The sequence below is a fragment of the Zeus faber genome (genome assembly GCF_960531495.2).
Source record: "Zeus faber genome assembly, chromosome: 4".
In the NCBI taxonomy this organism is placed as follows: domain Eukaryota; kingdom Metazoa; phylum Chordata; class Actinopteri; order Zeiformes; family Zeidae; genus Zeus; species Zeus faber.
In genome coordinates, this window is record NC_137191.1 from 5,027,639 (window position 1) to 5,044,931 (window position 17,293).

At 49.8% G+C, this 17,293-nt stretch overlaps 1 protein-coding gene across 1 annotated transcript; it reads right to left on the reverse strand.

Annotated features, from left to right (window-relative positions):
- Positions 1-500: 500 nt before the first annotated feature.
- Positions 501-14,819, reverse strand: LOC307229706 (sarcalumenin). The gene is made up of 8 exons (XM_079999753.1): positions 14,685-14,819; positions 7,488-8,720; positions 5,650-5,748; positions 5,015-5,110; positions 3,746-3,862; positions 2,893-3,126; positions 2,196-2,545; positions 501-2,063 (listed from the first exon to the last, which is right to left on the reverse strand). The coding sequence occupies exons 1-8, from the start codon at positions 14,743-14,745 to the stop codon at positions 1,563-1,565; spliced, it is 2,691 nt and encodes an 896-aa protein (XP_079855879.1). The 5' UTR covers positions 14,746-14,819; the 3' UTR covers positions 501-1,562.
- Between the last annotated feature and the right edge of the window lie 2,474 nt (positions 14,820-17,293).

Consider the following 17,293-nt stretch of genomic DNA (forward strand, 5'->3'; position numbering starts at 1 on the left):
ATAAGTATTTCACATGTTAGTGTTAAGTACTTCATACCCAGGGCCAGACTAACTAATACTCCATGAAGTAGAACTGTACCCTTCGTTCTGCAGACACGCTCACGCAGGTCCTGTTTTTGTTTTTGTTTGAAAAACGCCATTTTGTTGTGAGAACAGACGTTTTGAACGTCGCCAACAACTCGGCTCCGGCTTCTTCTTCGTGCTCACGCGTCACCGATTAAACCAGCAACTGAAAGGTTGACCTCAGGCGCCCCCTGGCGGCGGCGTGTCGCCACTGCGGCGCTGGGGAGCGTCCTTCAAATGAGCGCTTGGAAATTTGGTTCAGTGAAAACAGAACACGGTGTTTCCACAGTACGCAAATCCATTTTATTCATTTCAATTAATTATAACAATTTATTGTTATCAACTCTGTTTTTTGAATGTGGATAGAGCCTGTGTTTTTGTGATGCAGCTTCAAAATACCATGTTTGCAATTCTAATACAGTAGATATTGATGTCTGTGTGTGTGTGTGTGTGTGTGTGTGTGTGTGTGTGTGTGTGTGTGTGTGTGTGTGTGTGTTTGTGTGTGTGCGTGCGTGTGTGTGTGTGTGTGTGTGTGTGCGTGTGTGTGTGTGTGCGTTCCTTAAAGTGCAAGGCGCAAACGACTGACCTGCACTGCGATACTATTTGCAGGAATAAAAGGGGACGACATTTTTCCTCTGTTTGTTTACTCAAAATTGAACCACGCATAAAGTCTACAGTCACACACGGAACCAGACGAACAAGAAAAATACTGCACTGCAATGTCCCCCCTCACGCAGCTCTGCCGAGGTAAAAACCATCAAAAACAGGCGTTACAGGCAACAAAAACGCACACCGGCATCAAATATACAAATGCATCATCACCTGGGGTGGGACCACGTCGGCCGGTTGTTCATCCTCAGCTGGCTGCAAAGAAAACTACAAATAAATAAAGTAAAAACATGTCAATGATAAGACACTCGACGACAAGACATTTGTGAACATTCGCTGGTTTCACGCACGAATCAAGACAAACTCATCAACTGTTTGACCGTGTTTTTTTGGGCTTTTTTTTTTTTCACCATTTGAGTGAATATACATACAGTATATAGATATCATTTACTTATTTATTGTTGGCAAAAGTTTCCGCTTTGGTTGGACAGTTGTCTTGAGGTTCCAACACTGTCTTCCAGAGCGGGTCGAAATAGTTTGCGTTAACACCCTGGAGGAGGTTAATGTACATAGTTTAAGAAAATATGAAAGAAAGCCAGAATTTTCTCCTTTTTTTTTTCTCTCAATTTGTAAAACCAATTCAAAGTTCATTCGGAATACCTTTCTGAAATTCACATCGGAGTTGTCCCGGTGCAGTAAACACTGCAAAATACAGTACTCAAATGCAAGATGAAACAAACACTAAGAATGATTATTGAACACCATCTGGTCACCCCACTTTTATTCTATCTGTCTCTCTGCTCCGTCTTCCAGTGCCCCATCCCCGGAGCAATACAGCGGTGGAAGGTCACTCAGGGAAAGTGCTTCCTCTCCGATCTCCTCCTCCCTCCTCACTGCCTCCGCCAGCGGTTCTTGGGCTTCTCCTCGCAGCCGGGGCCCTCGCAGGTCCCGGGGAGCGGGGGCGGCGGAGCCGGGGCGGCCTTAGGGGGCGCCGGTGCGTCGGAGGCCCCGCCGGTGCTGCTGAGCAGGGACGGCAGCTCCTGGGTGATGGCCTTCTCGATCTTGTCCAGCAGGCAGCTCCCGGACCAGCCGCAGTGCTGGGAGAGCTGCTTGAAGCCCGAGACCGGGTTCACGCCGAAGAAGTCCTGGTAGGCCTCCTTGCTGGGGAGGTCGAACTTGCTGATGTTGGTCTTGGCCAGGACGGACTTGAAGATGTAGTACTTGTCCGGGTCGGAGACGATGTCGTTGAACACCTCGTGGGGGTCGCTGAACCAGCCCAGCCGGTCGTAGTAGGTCTGGAGGTAGCGGTCCACCAGCAGCGCGTGGATGCGGACGCGGATGCCGTGCTGGCGGATGAAGGCGATCTTGTTCTGGAGCTGGTTCTCAATCACCTTGGTTGGAGCAGAAGGAGAAAGTGGAATGAGAAAAAAAAAACAAAAAAAAAAAAAACTGATAAACAGGTGGACGGACACGTTTTTCGACATTCGTAACAGTTCTCTGGGATGGAAATCCGGAGGAGATACCTGGTTGAGGTCCTCCAGCAGGGAGATCTCCTCCTTCATGAACAGCTCGCGGCTGGTGTCCGCGGCGTAGTCCTGCGGCCAGAAGGAGCTGACGTAGACCCGCGGGGGCTCCGTCAGGTTGACCAGGGGCGCCATGCTCCAGAACAGGGCCCCGTAGACCCTCATCAGGTCCTGGGTGGCCAGGTTGTCGGCCTTGTTGAGGATGATGCGGATCTGGGACTCGCGGCCCTTCATCTGCCTGAAGAGCATCTCCAGCTCGCCGCCCACGTCCAGCTTGGTGGGGTCGAACACCAGGAAGATCAGGTCGGCGCGGTCGATGAACCACTGGCACACCTCGTTGTAGGGGTAACCTGGGGGCGAGCCCATGCTTTACTTATTCCATCCCTGCCTACCTGTTGATTGATTTTGGATTGCCTGTTTTTTTTTTTTGTGGTTATTAGGTTTCCTATAAGCCTCACAGCTGAAGAGACTTGTCTAAGGTGTAATCTTGTCTAACGTCTGCGCACCAGCCACCTAGGACCCCGACCAGGAATAGCGAGAATGGAAAACGGTTGGAGTAATGGAAAATGCGGTACATACTGTATCCCATAATACCTTCATAATACCTACGAAATGGCTTCCACCGGCCTATCAGTGACTCAGTGGCCGCACTGTGCCTATTGTTTTGGTGCGTTCCCCCCCTCGGCGGGCGTCCTACCTCTCTCCTGCTGCTTGCGGTTCTCGATGATGCCGGGCGTGTCCACGAAGGTGACCCTCTCCAGCAGCTTGTGGGGCATCTCGATCCCGACCAGCCTCTCCAGGAAGCCCTGGCCGAACTTCTCCAGCGGCGAGAAGGAGCGCGAGCTGTCGGCCGCCATGACGATGCCCTCCACCGTGCGGAGCTTGTCGCCGTGCATCACCACCGTGTACTCGGAGGTGGTGGGCTCCGCGCCTGGGAGAGGAAGAAGACCACGGAATGGGTGCATTCATGGTCACACTCTTTTTGGGTAGTCTGAAGTTTTGCCGGATGGCTTGAAAGTCCGAATATGTGGTTGCCTTCACCAAAGTATGCTATGATGTCTTCTACTGCAATATAACTGTTTTGATGGTACTGTAGGTCAATTTTTTTTTTTTTAACTAATCATTTAGTCTCATGTCTTGCTTTATTAACATATACTTCAATAAGAACCTCTGCTGCATCGTTACACGTAATTCTACACACCGGATTAAGAATTCACAAGGAGATATCATTGCGTTTTAACGACATCAAGTGACATTTCCTGGGATTACTGTGATCGCTCAGCGTGCAGCACTAGTTTACATGTTACTCTACACGTTTTATTTACCACCTGCACCTTGGTTTAGTGAGAATAGGCGTTCAGTCGCTTGGGATTTGCTCTGTTATGTGTCCTTTTACTTGAGGGAGGTTGAACAAGGACTTTCTGCGCCAACCGGTGAGTCCATGGACAGTGGAGGCTTTTTGGAAGACATTCGGAAGACTCGGCTTTCCATGGCCGGAAACTGGGGAGGGAGAGAGAGAGAGAGAGAGAGAGGACCAGGAGCTTGTGTACCTGTGTAGAGCTCCTGCGAGGTGCCTTGCAGACCCAGCAGGTAGTTGATCATGGAGGACTTGCCGACGCTCCAGGGTCCCAGGAACAGAACCATGGGCTTGGAGGTGATCTCACCATCTGCAGCGTGGAGAAAAGGACAGCGCCTGTGTGTGTGTGTGTGCGGGGTCAGTGAGGACCCTCAGCGATGAGGTTCCAGGGGGTCCCCGGCGAAATGATTTATAGTTCAGCCCTTATTTCATTTACAAGACAGAGAGAATGTTTGGTCTCCCTAACCAGAGAATAGACACCACTAAATCAGATCTCCCAATAAAAATCTTCTCCGACTGGTGTCCCGGAGACAAAATCTGATCAAATGGGGGCCCGTGCAGTTCTGACCGAGGGGCCTTGATGTGAAAAAGGTTGCCCACCACTGGTCCTTCCCTCTCCCACCGCTCTTCGATCCTCCGCCACAAGGGGTCTCACAACCCACACACACAGGGCGACAGCGCGGCGGCCTCGAGGCTCTTTTGATTCGATGCAGTTGCATAAACCACGCTCAACCGGCCTCAAGCGCCGTTAAACAATGTTCTGGGATGTTTGGCCCGCACGCAGCTCTTGTTTAGAAACCCGCTGTCTCTTACGAGCCCGGCGGTGAGTCTGCTTTGATTCACGCCGCTCTGTCCGGGGCGTCCCGATCGCAACGACTCCGTCCCCCCACTTCTGATGTTTGGGTTGGCCGCGAAAGCCCCTTTTAATCAAATTGTTATTTATTACACGCACGGCCGTTTCTCTTGGAAGACCAAGGAGATGAATGAAGGCGGAACAGCTGCGGGATGACATATGTCTGCAGGAAAAACCCCCTGAGAAGGTTTTGATCTCCAAGCCCCCTTCGCCTCACTGTCGGTTTTGACTTCCTGTCTAATTTCTCTGCCAGAGAAAAAGCCATCAATAATAAATAACAATAAACCTCGTCTGGCAGAACAAAGCCCGAGGCCTGCTACGCTTTGACTGATCCTGACAAGTGAGAGGGAATCAGTTCCCCAATCAAGAGCGATGAGGTCTTTAGCAAATGGCTGACGTCTACTTGCGAATGCCTTTCGACCGAGTCCCGTGTCGTCGGGACTCCGGGCCGCCCCGCCCCGTTTTTGCTCCGGCCGTGCGCCGATCCGGCAAATCGGGTTGACGCCAATGATCTGAATCCACACGGTGGACTCCACGGACCGAAATCCAAGGGGCGGAGTTTTACTTTCCCGATGGCGGGTTTTCCACGTCCGCTCCGAGCCGAGCTACCTGTGACCTCGTGCTGCCGCAGCTCGTTGTACTTGTAGGCCTGCTCCAGGGGCTTGATGGCCGAGTGGTAGATGTTCATGAGCTTCTTCATGGCAGCTAGAGAGCGGAGGGGGAGAGAATGATGAGGATGTTTTAAAGGAGTCAGCATGCAACAGCTTTTCTTATTGTTTGTATCTGTGGAATGGTTTGAACCTCAGGCCAAAGAAGCCCTCTGCTTTTTTGTGCTTAAGTGTATTGTTTTTTGTTTTTTTATTTGAACAAAAACACAATAAGAGACAGTTTAATCACCTGCCGCCACATGTGCACTGCAAAACCTCTAACGCACACGCACATGCACACACACACACACACACACACACACACACACACACACACACACACGCCAGACCTCCGAGCGGCCTGTGTCATCATGAAGCAATTTTCACAATGTTTTCCGCGGAGAAGCACCAGAAACGCTCCTTCACCGACATTGCAACCACATGTGCTTCTCTTTCATGTCGACGCGGCTCTTGCTGAGACCTCTCGAGCCCCGCCTTTTGAAAAAAGCCGTTCCTCACAGCGGGGCCATTCCTCGAGACGGCGGAGGAGTCGAAACCTCGCCGGAAAAAACGCAATTGGCATTGCTCCCCATTTACCTGAGAATTCAGCCGAGGGCTCGGCGTTGGCCAGGCGCAGGGTCTCGTCGATGTGGCTGCGGTCTCTGAGCGAGGGTCCGGCTGGTTCCTCTCCGGGAGCTGAGTCGGGGGAAAAGACGTAGATGTATTTTCAACTCCGGTCTTACTTAAAAAAAAAAAAAAATGGCGGAGACCATCGTTCATAAATTCGATTTTTTCAGAAAGGAATTTAAAATGTTTGCGAGGCTGGACGGCATTTTTAGCACAGCGAGGAGGCAGGAGGCAGAGCGGTGGCGCGGGCTCGCGGAGCCGACATACTCGTAATAAGGCCTGAGTTCAAAAATGGAGAACCTATCCTCGAAGCGCGGGGCCACCTGCTCCTACAGCTTGCTCCTAAATCTGTTAAGTGTCAAAAAAGCAATTAGCATTTTATCCACTACGGTGCCAGTGAAAACACATCTGGTGATTGGCCTGACTGAGGTTCCTTGGTGTCAAACTCAAGCCCCAGCGGATCAGGATCCAACCCCCAGATACAGTACTAGTCTAAACGGTCTTTTAGTTTTATCATGATCCTTGAGCATCCTTTTCTCTGCAATTAGCTGAGGAGTCAATATTGTCAAAGGCCCGTTGTTACTGTCACATGACTTAGTATATATATATATATTTCAGTATTTTTAATACTTCTTCGTTTTTGGTAACTTGAGTTAATATTTTTTTCCAACATTTAAATTACCTCGGGCAATCCTGTCTAACGGGATTTTATATTAATATAAATGTTTATGTCCGGACCTTTGCATCATTTTGAATTTTCCAGGGCGGCCCTGGATGAGATCCCCGCCCCCGGGCCATCGATCCTCTCTGCGCTGAGTGACCGGGCCATCTGCACGGTGCGATGTCCAAGCTATTATATCAGGCTGTCTCCCTGTCTGTCCATCCCCTTCCTGGTCTATTTCTGTCTGACTATTTCGTTGCCAGAGGTTATTCCTGATGTCCTTTCAGCCCCACACCCACACACACACACACACACACCCACACACACACACACACACACACACACACACACACACACACACACACACACACACACACACACACACAAAATGGTGTCATATTCTCAGGGCGAAGCACACTCACATAACAGAGCGAGAATGAAAGAAAAGTCTTGCCTTGGAAATACATTGGGTACAAAACAACAAGTAAACCCTCTTCAGCTGAAACAAACACTAAATTGAAAAGAATCCGGAATCTGAGTGGAATTAAATCCACAAATGGAACAGGCTTTTAGACTCCGACAGCATCTCTTACAGCAGCTGTGAACACCGGGCGTGTCATGTTGCGACGCGTGTCAGAGCCTCCGGGGCTCAACTTTTTACTTTAAGTTCTGAGTCCAACGAGGTATTTTTACTGGAATGCAACCAAAACTGAAATAAAATCAACACTTTCAGCTGAACAAATAGACGCTCATGCTTTAAGGATGGAATGTGTCAGCCCACCAAAATATGGGGTCACAAGGTTGAATAAGTACTTTTACTTTTGATACTTGAGTACGTCATAAAAAGTACTTTAATACCTGTACTTGCAAAGAATGTAGAATGGGTATCTCACTACAATACGATACGATACGTTAGGGTAGTTTGTAGAGTAGGGCTGTTTTCTTAGGGTTTTTATTGTTTTTTACCTGACTGCACAACATTCCTAACAAGACAATAAAGATTGATTGATTGATTGATTGATCATACTTTTACTTCGGTAAAAGGTCAAAATAATCAGAGTTTTGAACGTTGAGGTTTGGAACGCCAGAAATACTGGGAAATTGCACACGCAAGCATAGCCATGTTTTGGGTGATTTTTATCACTACCTGTGGCCTGGGTCTCTCTGGGCTCCTCTACCGTGTCCTCCTCCACCGTCACCTCCTCTACACCCACCGGCGCCTCCCGGACCTCCGCCTCCTCCACTGAAGCAGGTTCTGGAGTGGCCTCCTCAGCAGCAGCCTCTGCTTCGGTTTCCGGTGTGGCCTCTGGTTCTGCCGCCTCTGGTCCTGCCTCCTCTGGTTCTGCCGCCTCTGGTTCTGTCGCCTCTGGTTCTGTCGCCTCTGGTTCTGCCGCCTCTGACCCGGCTTCGGATTCGGGTGCCTCTCGTTCTGCCCCTCCTTCCGGCTCTGAACTGACCTCAGGCTCTGTCTCGGGTTCTGCATCCACTTCCGGCAGCCCTGCCTCCACCGCTCCTGCTTCCGCTTCTGATTCCTGCTCGGATTCTACCGTCTCCTCCGGGTCCGATTCTGGGTCGGAAATCACCCCGAGGTCTGCGATCGCCTCCAGCTCTTGTCCCTCGGATTCACCCTCTGGCTCAGTTTCGGAAACGTCCATGGCCTCCGCTACTGGTTCGGGTCGTTCAGCTTCGAGGGGCTCCTCCTGCCCGTCCTGGGATGCCTCCTCTTCTGATGTGTCGTCGACGGCAGCATCTTCCACCTCTGGATCTTCCACTGGAATGGCTTCCTCCTCCACGGTGTCGTCAATAATCTCAGCGGCTTCATCAGCTCCATCCTCCTCCGCTGCTGCCTCAGCTGTCTCCGTTTCACCTTCCGTGGATTCCTCCACAGCAGGATCTCCCTCTGCCCGGTCGCCTTGCAGCAGGCTACCTTCTTCAGCTTCTTCCTCTTCCTCTTTCTCCCCAACGGTCTCATCTTCCTCGCTGCTCCGCTCCTCCAAATTCCCGGCCCCCCCTTCAGACTCTTCCTTGGCCTCTTCTCCATCTTCCTCCCCGGCCACACCCACGCGGGAAGGTGCCTCCTCGGCATTCTCGTCCTCCTCCTCGTCCTCCTCTTTGCTATCCAGGTCCTCATCCGTCATAGCCGGCCGGGCATCGTCCCCCACGGGAGCGGGCTCCTCCTTGGCGGCCGCCTCCAGGGGTGGTCGGGGGTCGCAGGGCTGACACATCGGCCTCTCCGGGGCCGGAGTGTCGTTGGAGGAGCTCTGGCCGGCGTGCTCCTCGGCGGGGGGGCAGCCGCAGGAGAACAGGTCCGCCTCGGGCTGCTGGAGCTGCAGCCGCACCGCCGGCTCCTCATCGTGGAGGCCGCCCTCGGTCAGAAGGTCTGGGTGTAGCAGAGGGGAAGAGAGAGGAGAGTGGGTCAAAATCGCTTTCGTTTCAGGATCGTCTTTGAGTTCTTTGTCTATGGCTGCGTAAGGGGAGAGAAAATGGGTCCCTATCGAAACACTGATCCCAGATCGGCTGGCAAGACAACTCTTCAGACGAGTCTTTAAAAATATATGCAGAAATAGTATGTCATGTGGTATTAAATCGAAAAACAAGTAATCAGTACAAAGTCTCGGATGAATTGCTTCGTGACCGATGCATTAAAAATGAATTGAATTGAGTGCTTAGTTTCCCAGCCACAAATGCTGATGTTGCCGAGGCTTTAAGATGCAACATTTAACAGTGGAAAATAGTTGTCTGCCGGAGAAGAAAATGTAGAAACCCGAAGGCTTGGCAAGAGCCGCCCATTGTGGAATGGTGTCTGCAATGCTAGAGCATGGTCCGAACCGCGTCTAAAGCTTCGAGCAGATCCAATGTTCCCACACTTTCTCATATTGGGGCTCAGATTGCAGCTCCTTGAATGGTGAAGCCTGTGTGTTGGTTCATCAGGGGGGACATGCACACCACATACTGTTATAGTATGGAACAGACTTCACCCTACCGGTACCAACTCACAATTCTAAACTGCAGGCGTTGGCTGATCCCACCCATTACTTTTACTGGACAGTAAAGACTGTGACCCTCACGTTGGGCTCATTAGAACATGAGTGATACAATCATTTTTTTCTGCTTACATTCTTCTATGCATCAAAATGCAGAAAATCAGGGTTTTTTTTGTTAATATCTGAGATTTCTGATATGGATTTTGGATGAGATGTTTGCAGTTCTGAGGATATTTCTTTTTATTTTAGCCTGCTATCGGACTGATATCCAGTACCAATGTTGGTATCAGTCCATTTCCAGTTACACACACAAAAAAATATATGAAGGTTTTGTTTTTTTAATTAAAAACTCTGGGGAACTTAAAACTTGAAGCAGGCAATACTCCCACATCATTTGAAACGAAAGCCACTACCAAATGGAAGCTGAGATCTGCTTTTAGGAAACCTCTCTTTCTACCACGTGTGAGGTCCTGTTGTTCTGAAACCAGGTGCTTTGGGATGATCAGCAATTGTCTCCAGGAAAAGCCGTTGTCTCCGAGCAAATTCCTGTGCATCCATGCATCCTCAGTGAGTGAAGTGAATCCGATTCGTAATCTGCCTCTTCTAAATAAATAATGGACATTGATCATGTATCAAAGCCATGAGCTCCGTCTCCATAACAAAGCGCCAGATGGTTTGATTCTGTCTCCGGGGGTCAATAACCCAGCGACAGACCGTCCCGCGGTGCAGTTTCAGAGCTGAGGAGCCGCCTGCGCACACAGAGCGAGTGTGTTCAGGTAAACAGACGCCATCGCCCCCTCAACCCTCTCTGTTTGCTGTCGCCATGACTTCAAAATAAGTAAATCCGAAACAGAGGATTCCCTCCTCCGCTCCGCCGCGCAGCCACTGAACGCCACAGGGCCCCGGCAAACCAAAATGTACCCGAGAACACATGGCCTCGACCTCTGTCTATTTAATTATAGCCTCCGGCGAGGGCCTGTCACACTTTTTAGGCGGCGGGGAGGAACGCGCTGTGGTAAACGACGGCCAAATGCATCCCTGCGATTCATGTTACCGGGAGGGTTTTTAAAGTCTGTCATGTGCTTCACACCTTAACAAGCAGGCGATCGAGAGGCTTAGTGTCCCCAGACCCACTGCTCATCATCAGATAAAATAGAAACTAATATATGTCACCAACAACAGGCGGTGGACAAATGGCTTCCATAGCTGTAGGGAGCTTTAAAGGTAGGAAAGTACATGCATCGTTTCCTATGTGTTGGGCCTAATATACAGTACAAATAAAAACAAAAAAAGGCAATGTTTTTGCATCTTTCCTTTATCTCCTTCTGGCATCAAATAAGGATTTAATTATGTTTATTTCCCAACGCTGTTGATGCAAACGACGCTCTGCAGCTACTGACAAATGCGGACTTGGGGGGAGATGTGGAAAATTGCTATGCCTCCAAGGCGAGGAGGCAAGCGCCGTCCCGTCTGATCGGGGCTTGGACCCGGATGGAGGGCTCAGCGCTCGGACCCCGGTGGGCCCCGGCGCCGCGGGACTCTGTGTTCCGTCCCCGTCCTGCATCCCCCTCCAGGACCGGAGCCTCCTCTATTCCGGGCCCTGATTCACCCCTAAACAATTCAGTGCTCATGATACGATGCCTGATAGCCAACCCCTCCCCTTCCTTTTTAATCCACTGCATTTATCAGTAACTGCAACGACTATTTAGTTTTCCTGAAAGACTTTAAAAGAATAAAGAGACTGAAATTAAATAAATTGATGTTTAATTTGTAAGGAGCAAACGCTACATTGCATTGAATGTTCTTATACTCGTATTTGAGTACGATGTGGACTGGAGGATCAAAGTCACCCCAGGTTCTGTGCAGACTCATATGTGGTTAAGAGATCTGAAATAAAACATAATACAGAATAATCAGTAAAATCTTAAAATCAGTTCCGAAATGTAGTGCAGGGAGGACTAAGTATCCTGGAAGTATCCTCAGAGAATGCAGGGGACCTCGAACCTCAGAGCTTATTCCACCACCGCTGAGTCACGTGCGCTTGTTTCAAAAACCAGTCTCCGGGGAAAAAAATAAAAATAATAAAGGCAAGGTTTGACTTTCACGACATCCGGAAACTGCGCCATAACATGAAGCTGCTTTTGAAAGCCGCCGGTTGAAGCCGAAGGATTTCCAGAGCTTGGGAAGGAAAGCTCTTCCTGCAAGAGCTGAAGGGCACCGTGATGAACACGTCAACGACCACTAAATGCTTTGAAGCTGCTCCCCAGTCCCCGAGGAAGAGTATTAAATAATGATAATAATTAAAAAAATTATGATAATAATCATGTGTTTCTGTGGTGAAACAACCCAAAACCGGTATTAGCACTTTTCTTTTTGCTCGTGTCTGGATCTCCCAAGCCCGAGATCTAAATCTCCCTGAGGTATTACCGAAGCGTCATCTTACCTCGTCCTGTCTCATCTGAAACGGGCACCGGGCAGAAGGTCCCGCACGCGGGGCCTGGGAAGGAGGGGGTGAAGGAGGAAGCCGCGCTCCTCGCCCGCTCCGTTGTGATTCTGCGTCTTATGGCGCTGATCCCGTCATCTTAGGTCGATCTAGTCGTATCGCAGCCTCAAAGCAAAGACCATGCCTCGGGGCGGGGTTTACGTGTTTTCGAAACCCCGCTCCGAGGTGCGTGCGTGCGTTTCTGAATGTGCAGCTGCTCGTTCGCGTTGACCAACACGGCCTGAAACAAACACGCCGAAAATGAGCCACTCGGTCGGTAGTGACGAGTCATTTTTTAACAAACTAATGGGTATTTACATGGGTTTACATGGGTATGTAAATGGTCTCTGCAGGGGTAGAGATCTACTCTTCCTCAAGTAAGGTCTTTCAGAACCCTTGACCCCTGGGGTTGGACGGATGAGTTCATCCGAGCACGCGCAGCCTACAGCACCGTCCACTCGGACGTGGGAAAAGGCGGAGTTCTGCATCGATGTCCAGGAACGAGGCATCGCGTCCGTGACAATCCCGGAGTCCGGGGGGGGGCTGCGGGAGGGATGTTTAACTCGGGAACGTTATAAATGAACCCCACATCTCCGACCCCCCCCCCCCTCGGCATTCAGAGGGCGCCGTGTGCACAGCTCGCCCGCCCCGGGCCCCGGGCCCCAGCTTTTGCTGCAGCTCAGCCTGGGCAGGGCCTTTGGGGGTGGGGATGGAGGGGGACAGGTGGCGGGGTCCTGCTCCGTGCTCCCTGGTCCCTCTACAACGGAAACAGTAGCATGTCGGCGGGGGGCCGAAGGGAAGGAGGGATGAGCCTGCTCCTATTTAGAGGAGCAGTGACACTACTCCACCTGCACCTCCTCCACCTGCGCCTACTCCACCTGCATATGCAGGCATATGCATATGCAGTGCTGCAGCACGTCAGAAGGGTGGCACAATGGGGATATTTTCAATTGTCAAGCACAATAAATACACCCTTTTCTCGCTGTAGCTGTTAAGGGTTTGGTTTTGCTAAAACCTGCCGTGTGTCATCAACAGCAGAGCTTCTCAATGTGGGGTTCCGGAGACCCGCAGGGGCCCTTCAAGACCTTCCAGGGGGCCCCCACCACAATGATTCATAGTTATACCTCGTCACTGTTTCAGACTGACATTAGCGCCGTTTAAAGAATGGACAATAATGAATTTTATCGATCGCTCGTTGTACAGTATAGACTCAAAATCATATCTATCAATAGAAATCTGCTCAGATTTGGGTCCCAGAGACATTTTACCAAGCGGCGTCCATGGCCTAACGCTTATCAAATCTGTGGACTAACCCGAGGGCGCCGGATATGAAAAAAGTTGAGAATCACTGATCTGGTTGACTTTCAGGTTCAGAGAGTCAAAGCCCTCCCCGGTAACTTTCCCGAATTGCCGATCAGCTCACCGCGTGTTTAAAACAAATGAGCTTTTCTTGCCGTCCCCTCACAGTTCCGGCATCATCCACTGTCTGCGCTGAGCAGCTGCAACCTGCTTATACTGCCTGCTGACATGACACTCTGATGTGCATCGTTCACCTTGGAGCTGGACCGTCTGCGGGACGTGGGTTGGATTCGTCGGGCCGCTCGGCAAACGAAGGCGAGCGGCGAGGCTTTACTACGACACGATATGGTTCAAAGAGAGTCCACGCTGTGATTTATGTGTGTGTGTGTGTGTGTGGGCGTGGTCCAGCCAGGCTTTCTGATTAACGGCATCTCCTCCGCCCAAGCCAATGCTTGCGACGAAGACGACGTCTGAAAGGAGTGGCTCTGAGTGCTGAGTGTCGGCATAAGCCATCACTGTTGGTCGTGTTTTGTTACTATAGGCCCTTTGACTCAAGCCCGACGCCTCGCTGTGGGAGCCTGGCGAGACCAAAATACACTAGCGCAAGGGCAGGCAAAGGGTACCCTGTCAGCCAACCTGAATCCGGCCAAATGTCAACCAAATGTGAGAATACAGTCCAAAAGAGGCAACAATTTGGTTGTATCGTATTGTAATATTAGGCAGCTTGTGGGGTTGCACGTAACGGCCTTTGTCGGACCGTTTTTAAGTCAACACGTTCACAGCCTTGCTAGTAACTGGACACTGGGAAAGTCCCCGACAATTTCGCGTGTCAGCCAAATTCCGAAATCATTACAGGGATTCTAATTGCGGGGCCGCCGCTGCTATGAAGCAACGGCCACAACAAAGGGGAAGAATTCAAGGTGGGACAGACAGATCCATGGGTCCTCTGGGTTGATGCAACAGGTAACAAGGAGGGAGCCGGACAAAGGCCCCGCCCAGCGGCGGCGGGGGCTGGGGCCAGGCATCAGCGCGGCCGTTTCCATTTAGAGTTCACCGCCACCCTAAACCCAGTCAAACCTGCCACAATCCTTGGACGTAACCTCAACCCTGGGCTATAAACCACGATTGGCGATTATGCCGACGGTTTTATCAAAATGACTGTAATGTCAGTGTGGCTGAAAAGACCTGAGACGGGTTTGGGGGGTTTCCCCGACACACACCAAGAACCCATTGGCCATTAAAGAAACACCGTCTCAGTGTTTATAGATGCATTGATTTCACGGATCGGTTTCAGCGTCTCAGACTGGAATGCAGTACCACACCAGGCATCTGTAAACTGCATGTAAACATCAAACTCATCTACCAGTTCCACATGCACCCCATTCAAATCGGGAGGGTTTTTTTTTTTTTAAGCAACAAATGACTTTTGAGGAATAGACACCCCTCTGAAACATGCCGTCGTATCAGCTCAGCATTCCCACCGCAGACATTGTGCCCAGCCGCTCGGCTCTGATAATTCAATCAACCCATAATGCACACCACACGTCAAAACCAGAACCCCATGCCTTGTTCTCCGTACCTGCAGCGGCGAGGGCCAGCAGAGCCAGCAGGCAGCAGCACGCAGAGACCAGGCGCTTCATGTTGCCCACCAGAGGCCTTTCCCCGGGCTCCCATGCTATATATACTGCTCCCAGAAGGTCAAAGGGTAAGCCGGTGGTGAAGGTGGGGCGGCGGAAACCCGCGTCGTATGAGGGACGCCGTGTGTCACCTAGCAGTTGCCGGGTCCAATCAGAGGGGTGGGAGTAGAGGGCACAGGACAAGGAATGGCCTGACCGGCCATGTTGGAGCGGGCTTTTAGATTAAAAAATAAAATAAAATAAAAACATCAAACGGTGGGGAAAATAACCGTTTCTCATATACTTTTTATGATGGTTCGGCCGAGGCTTCACCACCTGGAATATATTTGCATAAACATTTATTGATAAAAGACCGACTCCAGTCTACCATAAATACAAGACATGGGCCGCAAAGGTTAATATTTTCTCCTGAACTCCCCCCAGGGATTAATAAAGTGTAATCTTATGGTGAACGCTGCTTAATAGAAGCTGCTCAACAGCGCCTCCCAGTGGAGTAAAATGACAAAAGCAAGGTTTATTCATTACCACCACAGACAGGAATACTTGAATCTTTACAAAACCTGCATTAAAAAAAAACACCCATCACACATGTCTATTAAAAAAAAGGTACAAATTTTATTTTTTTGTCCTTACAAAGGCCTGTTTACCCAAGTTTTTATAAACAAAATATAACAACATTTCATCGACCAGGACTGAGAGAAAAAAAAGGAAAAAAAGAAATATAAAACCATTTGTCTTAAAAAAATAATGAGAAACTGGATGGAGGAAAATAAGAGACTTAAAATGATAAAGGAGTAACACAGCTGCTCAGTTTAAGTCACAGCGAAAGACCTTTTTTTTTAAAACGGTCTGAATAAAAATAAAAAAAGAACATCTTCTGCATCGTTGATTGGGGCAGTAAAGGACAGCAAGTGCTTCGGATCAATCATCTCATATCGCGCCCAAACAAGAGCAGTGCTGCAGTTCAATGTACACATGGAGGAGGAGGAGGAGGAGGAGGAAGGGAGTTTAAAGATCAAGCCTCAGCACGGACTTACAAGCAGAACATCGCTCCAGTAAAAACATAAAAAAAACAAACCTAAGGCCAGGCTTAACATGTGGCGACAGAACGCCGAAACCTCCCGACGGCGGTCCGCGTGAGAACAGACACGCCAAACGACACAACCGCATTCCCCTAGAATGAAGAGGTCTTGGCAAAACGTTAGAAGTATTCCCCACCAAAAAAAAAAAAAAAAATCCCACTAATATAAAAAACATCTTTTTCCCATCCAAAGAGGAAGGGAACATAGCGAACAATAACACACGTTCAATTGGCAAGGTAACATAAAGGAGCAGAGACAGACGGCTCCACAGAAATGGAATGTATACAGCATCAAGTCAGCCAATCAGACGGAGCGATACGAGGGAGGGGCTTCCAGTCAAGTTCCCAAAAACGTATGCGTGTGTGTGTATATGTGTGTATGTATATATACACACACACATACACACACAGATAAAAGAAGCAACAAAGGGATTGGTGGATGTGATGGATGGTGGCTGGGTGAGAGGGCGGGGCATCTGGGGTTCAGTTCAGTGCATTACAACCGGGTTATTGATCCTCGTGCACCGTCTGACCAGGTTTACAGCGACGTTTCAGAAATGGAAAAGTCGGTTTTGACGATTTTAAAAAATCTAGTCATCTCAACTAGATTGATGGGAACTAGATCTGCTAGTTTTCGATTCCGTTTTTTTTTTGGGGTGGGGGGGGGTTGCGCTGATAAGGTGCATCTGATGGCGGTGGACTGTCATCCAGTCCACATCATGTAGGTTTATTAGTCGATCGGTCTGAAAAACATTGTTTCCCCCCCCTCCACTGGTCATTCCCTCATTTCCCGCAGGGCAGGATCAGTGTCGTGCATTCTGTAGTGTCGGAGGCCTCGCCTGCCCGCGGAGCAGCACCGGGCAGACGAGCAGCACCGCAGGGGGGCTGGCCGCTACGTCACCGCGGCGGGCGCGCGGCGAGCTCGGGAAGTTGGGGCGCGGCGTGCACCTGGTTCAGCTGTGCATAGAAATACCATCTCGTTCCAACAAAATCTACTGGAGGTGGAATTGCGTAAATGCCCAAAACTAATGCATAGTCACTGAAATCCAAGCACACGCTTGGGGGGGGGGGGGGGGGGGGGGGGGTTGAGAAGTGTGACATGTTTCCTTTATGTTTCCTGTATCTTGTATATTTAAAAGATAAAAAGGGTTTGAAACTCAGCAGAAAACATGTGGCCGTCACCGGTGCATGTATGTACTTTACGGGCCCAGTGGCAGGTAAACAAACATCATTTACGAGTTTGAACATTTCCTATGATCCAGACTTGCTGGAAAGGAGGTAAAATTTTGGGGTGGATGGAGGACAAACAATGCGCGGTCAACTTCCTCCGGTTGACTATATTACTAAATTACAGTATTCTGTGTATTAAAAAAAATATATAATCCCTCTTCTACAATCAGTAAACAAAAACAAAATAATTTTAGGACAAAAAAAACAAAAAAATAAAAACAAAAATAAAATAAAACTAAC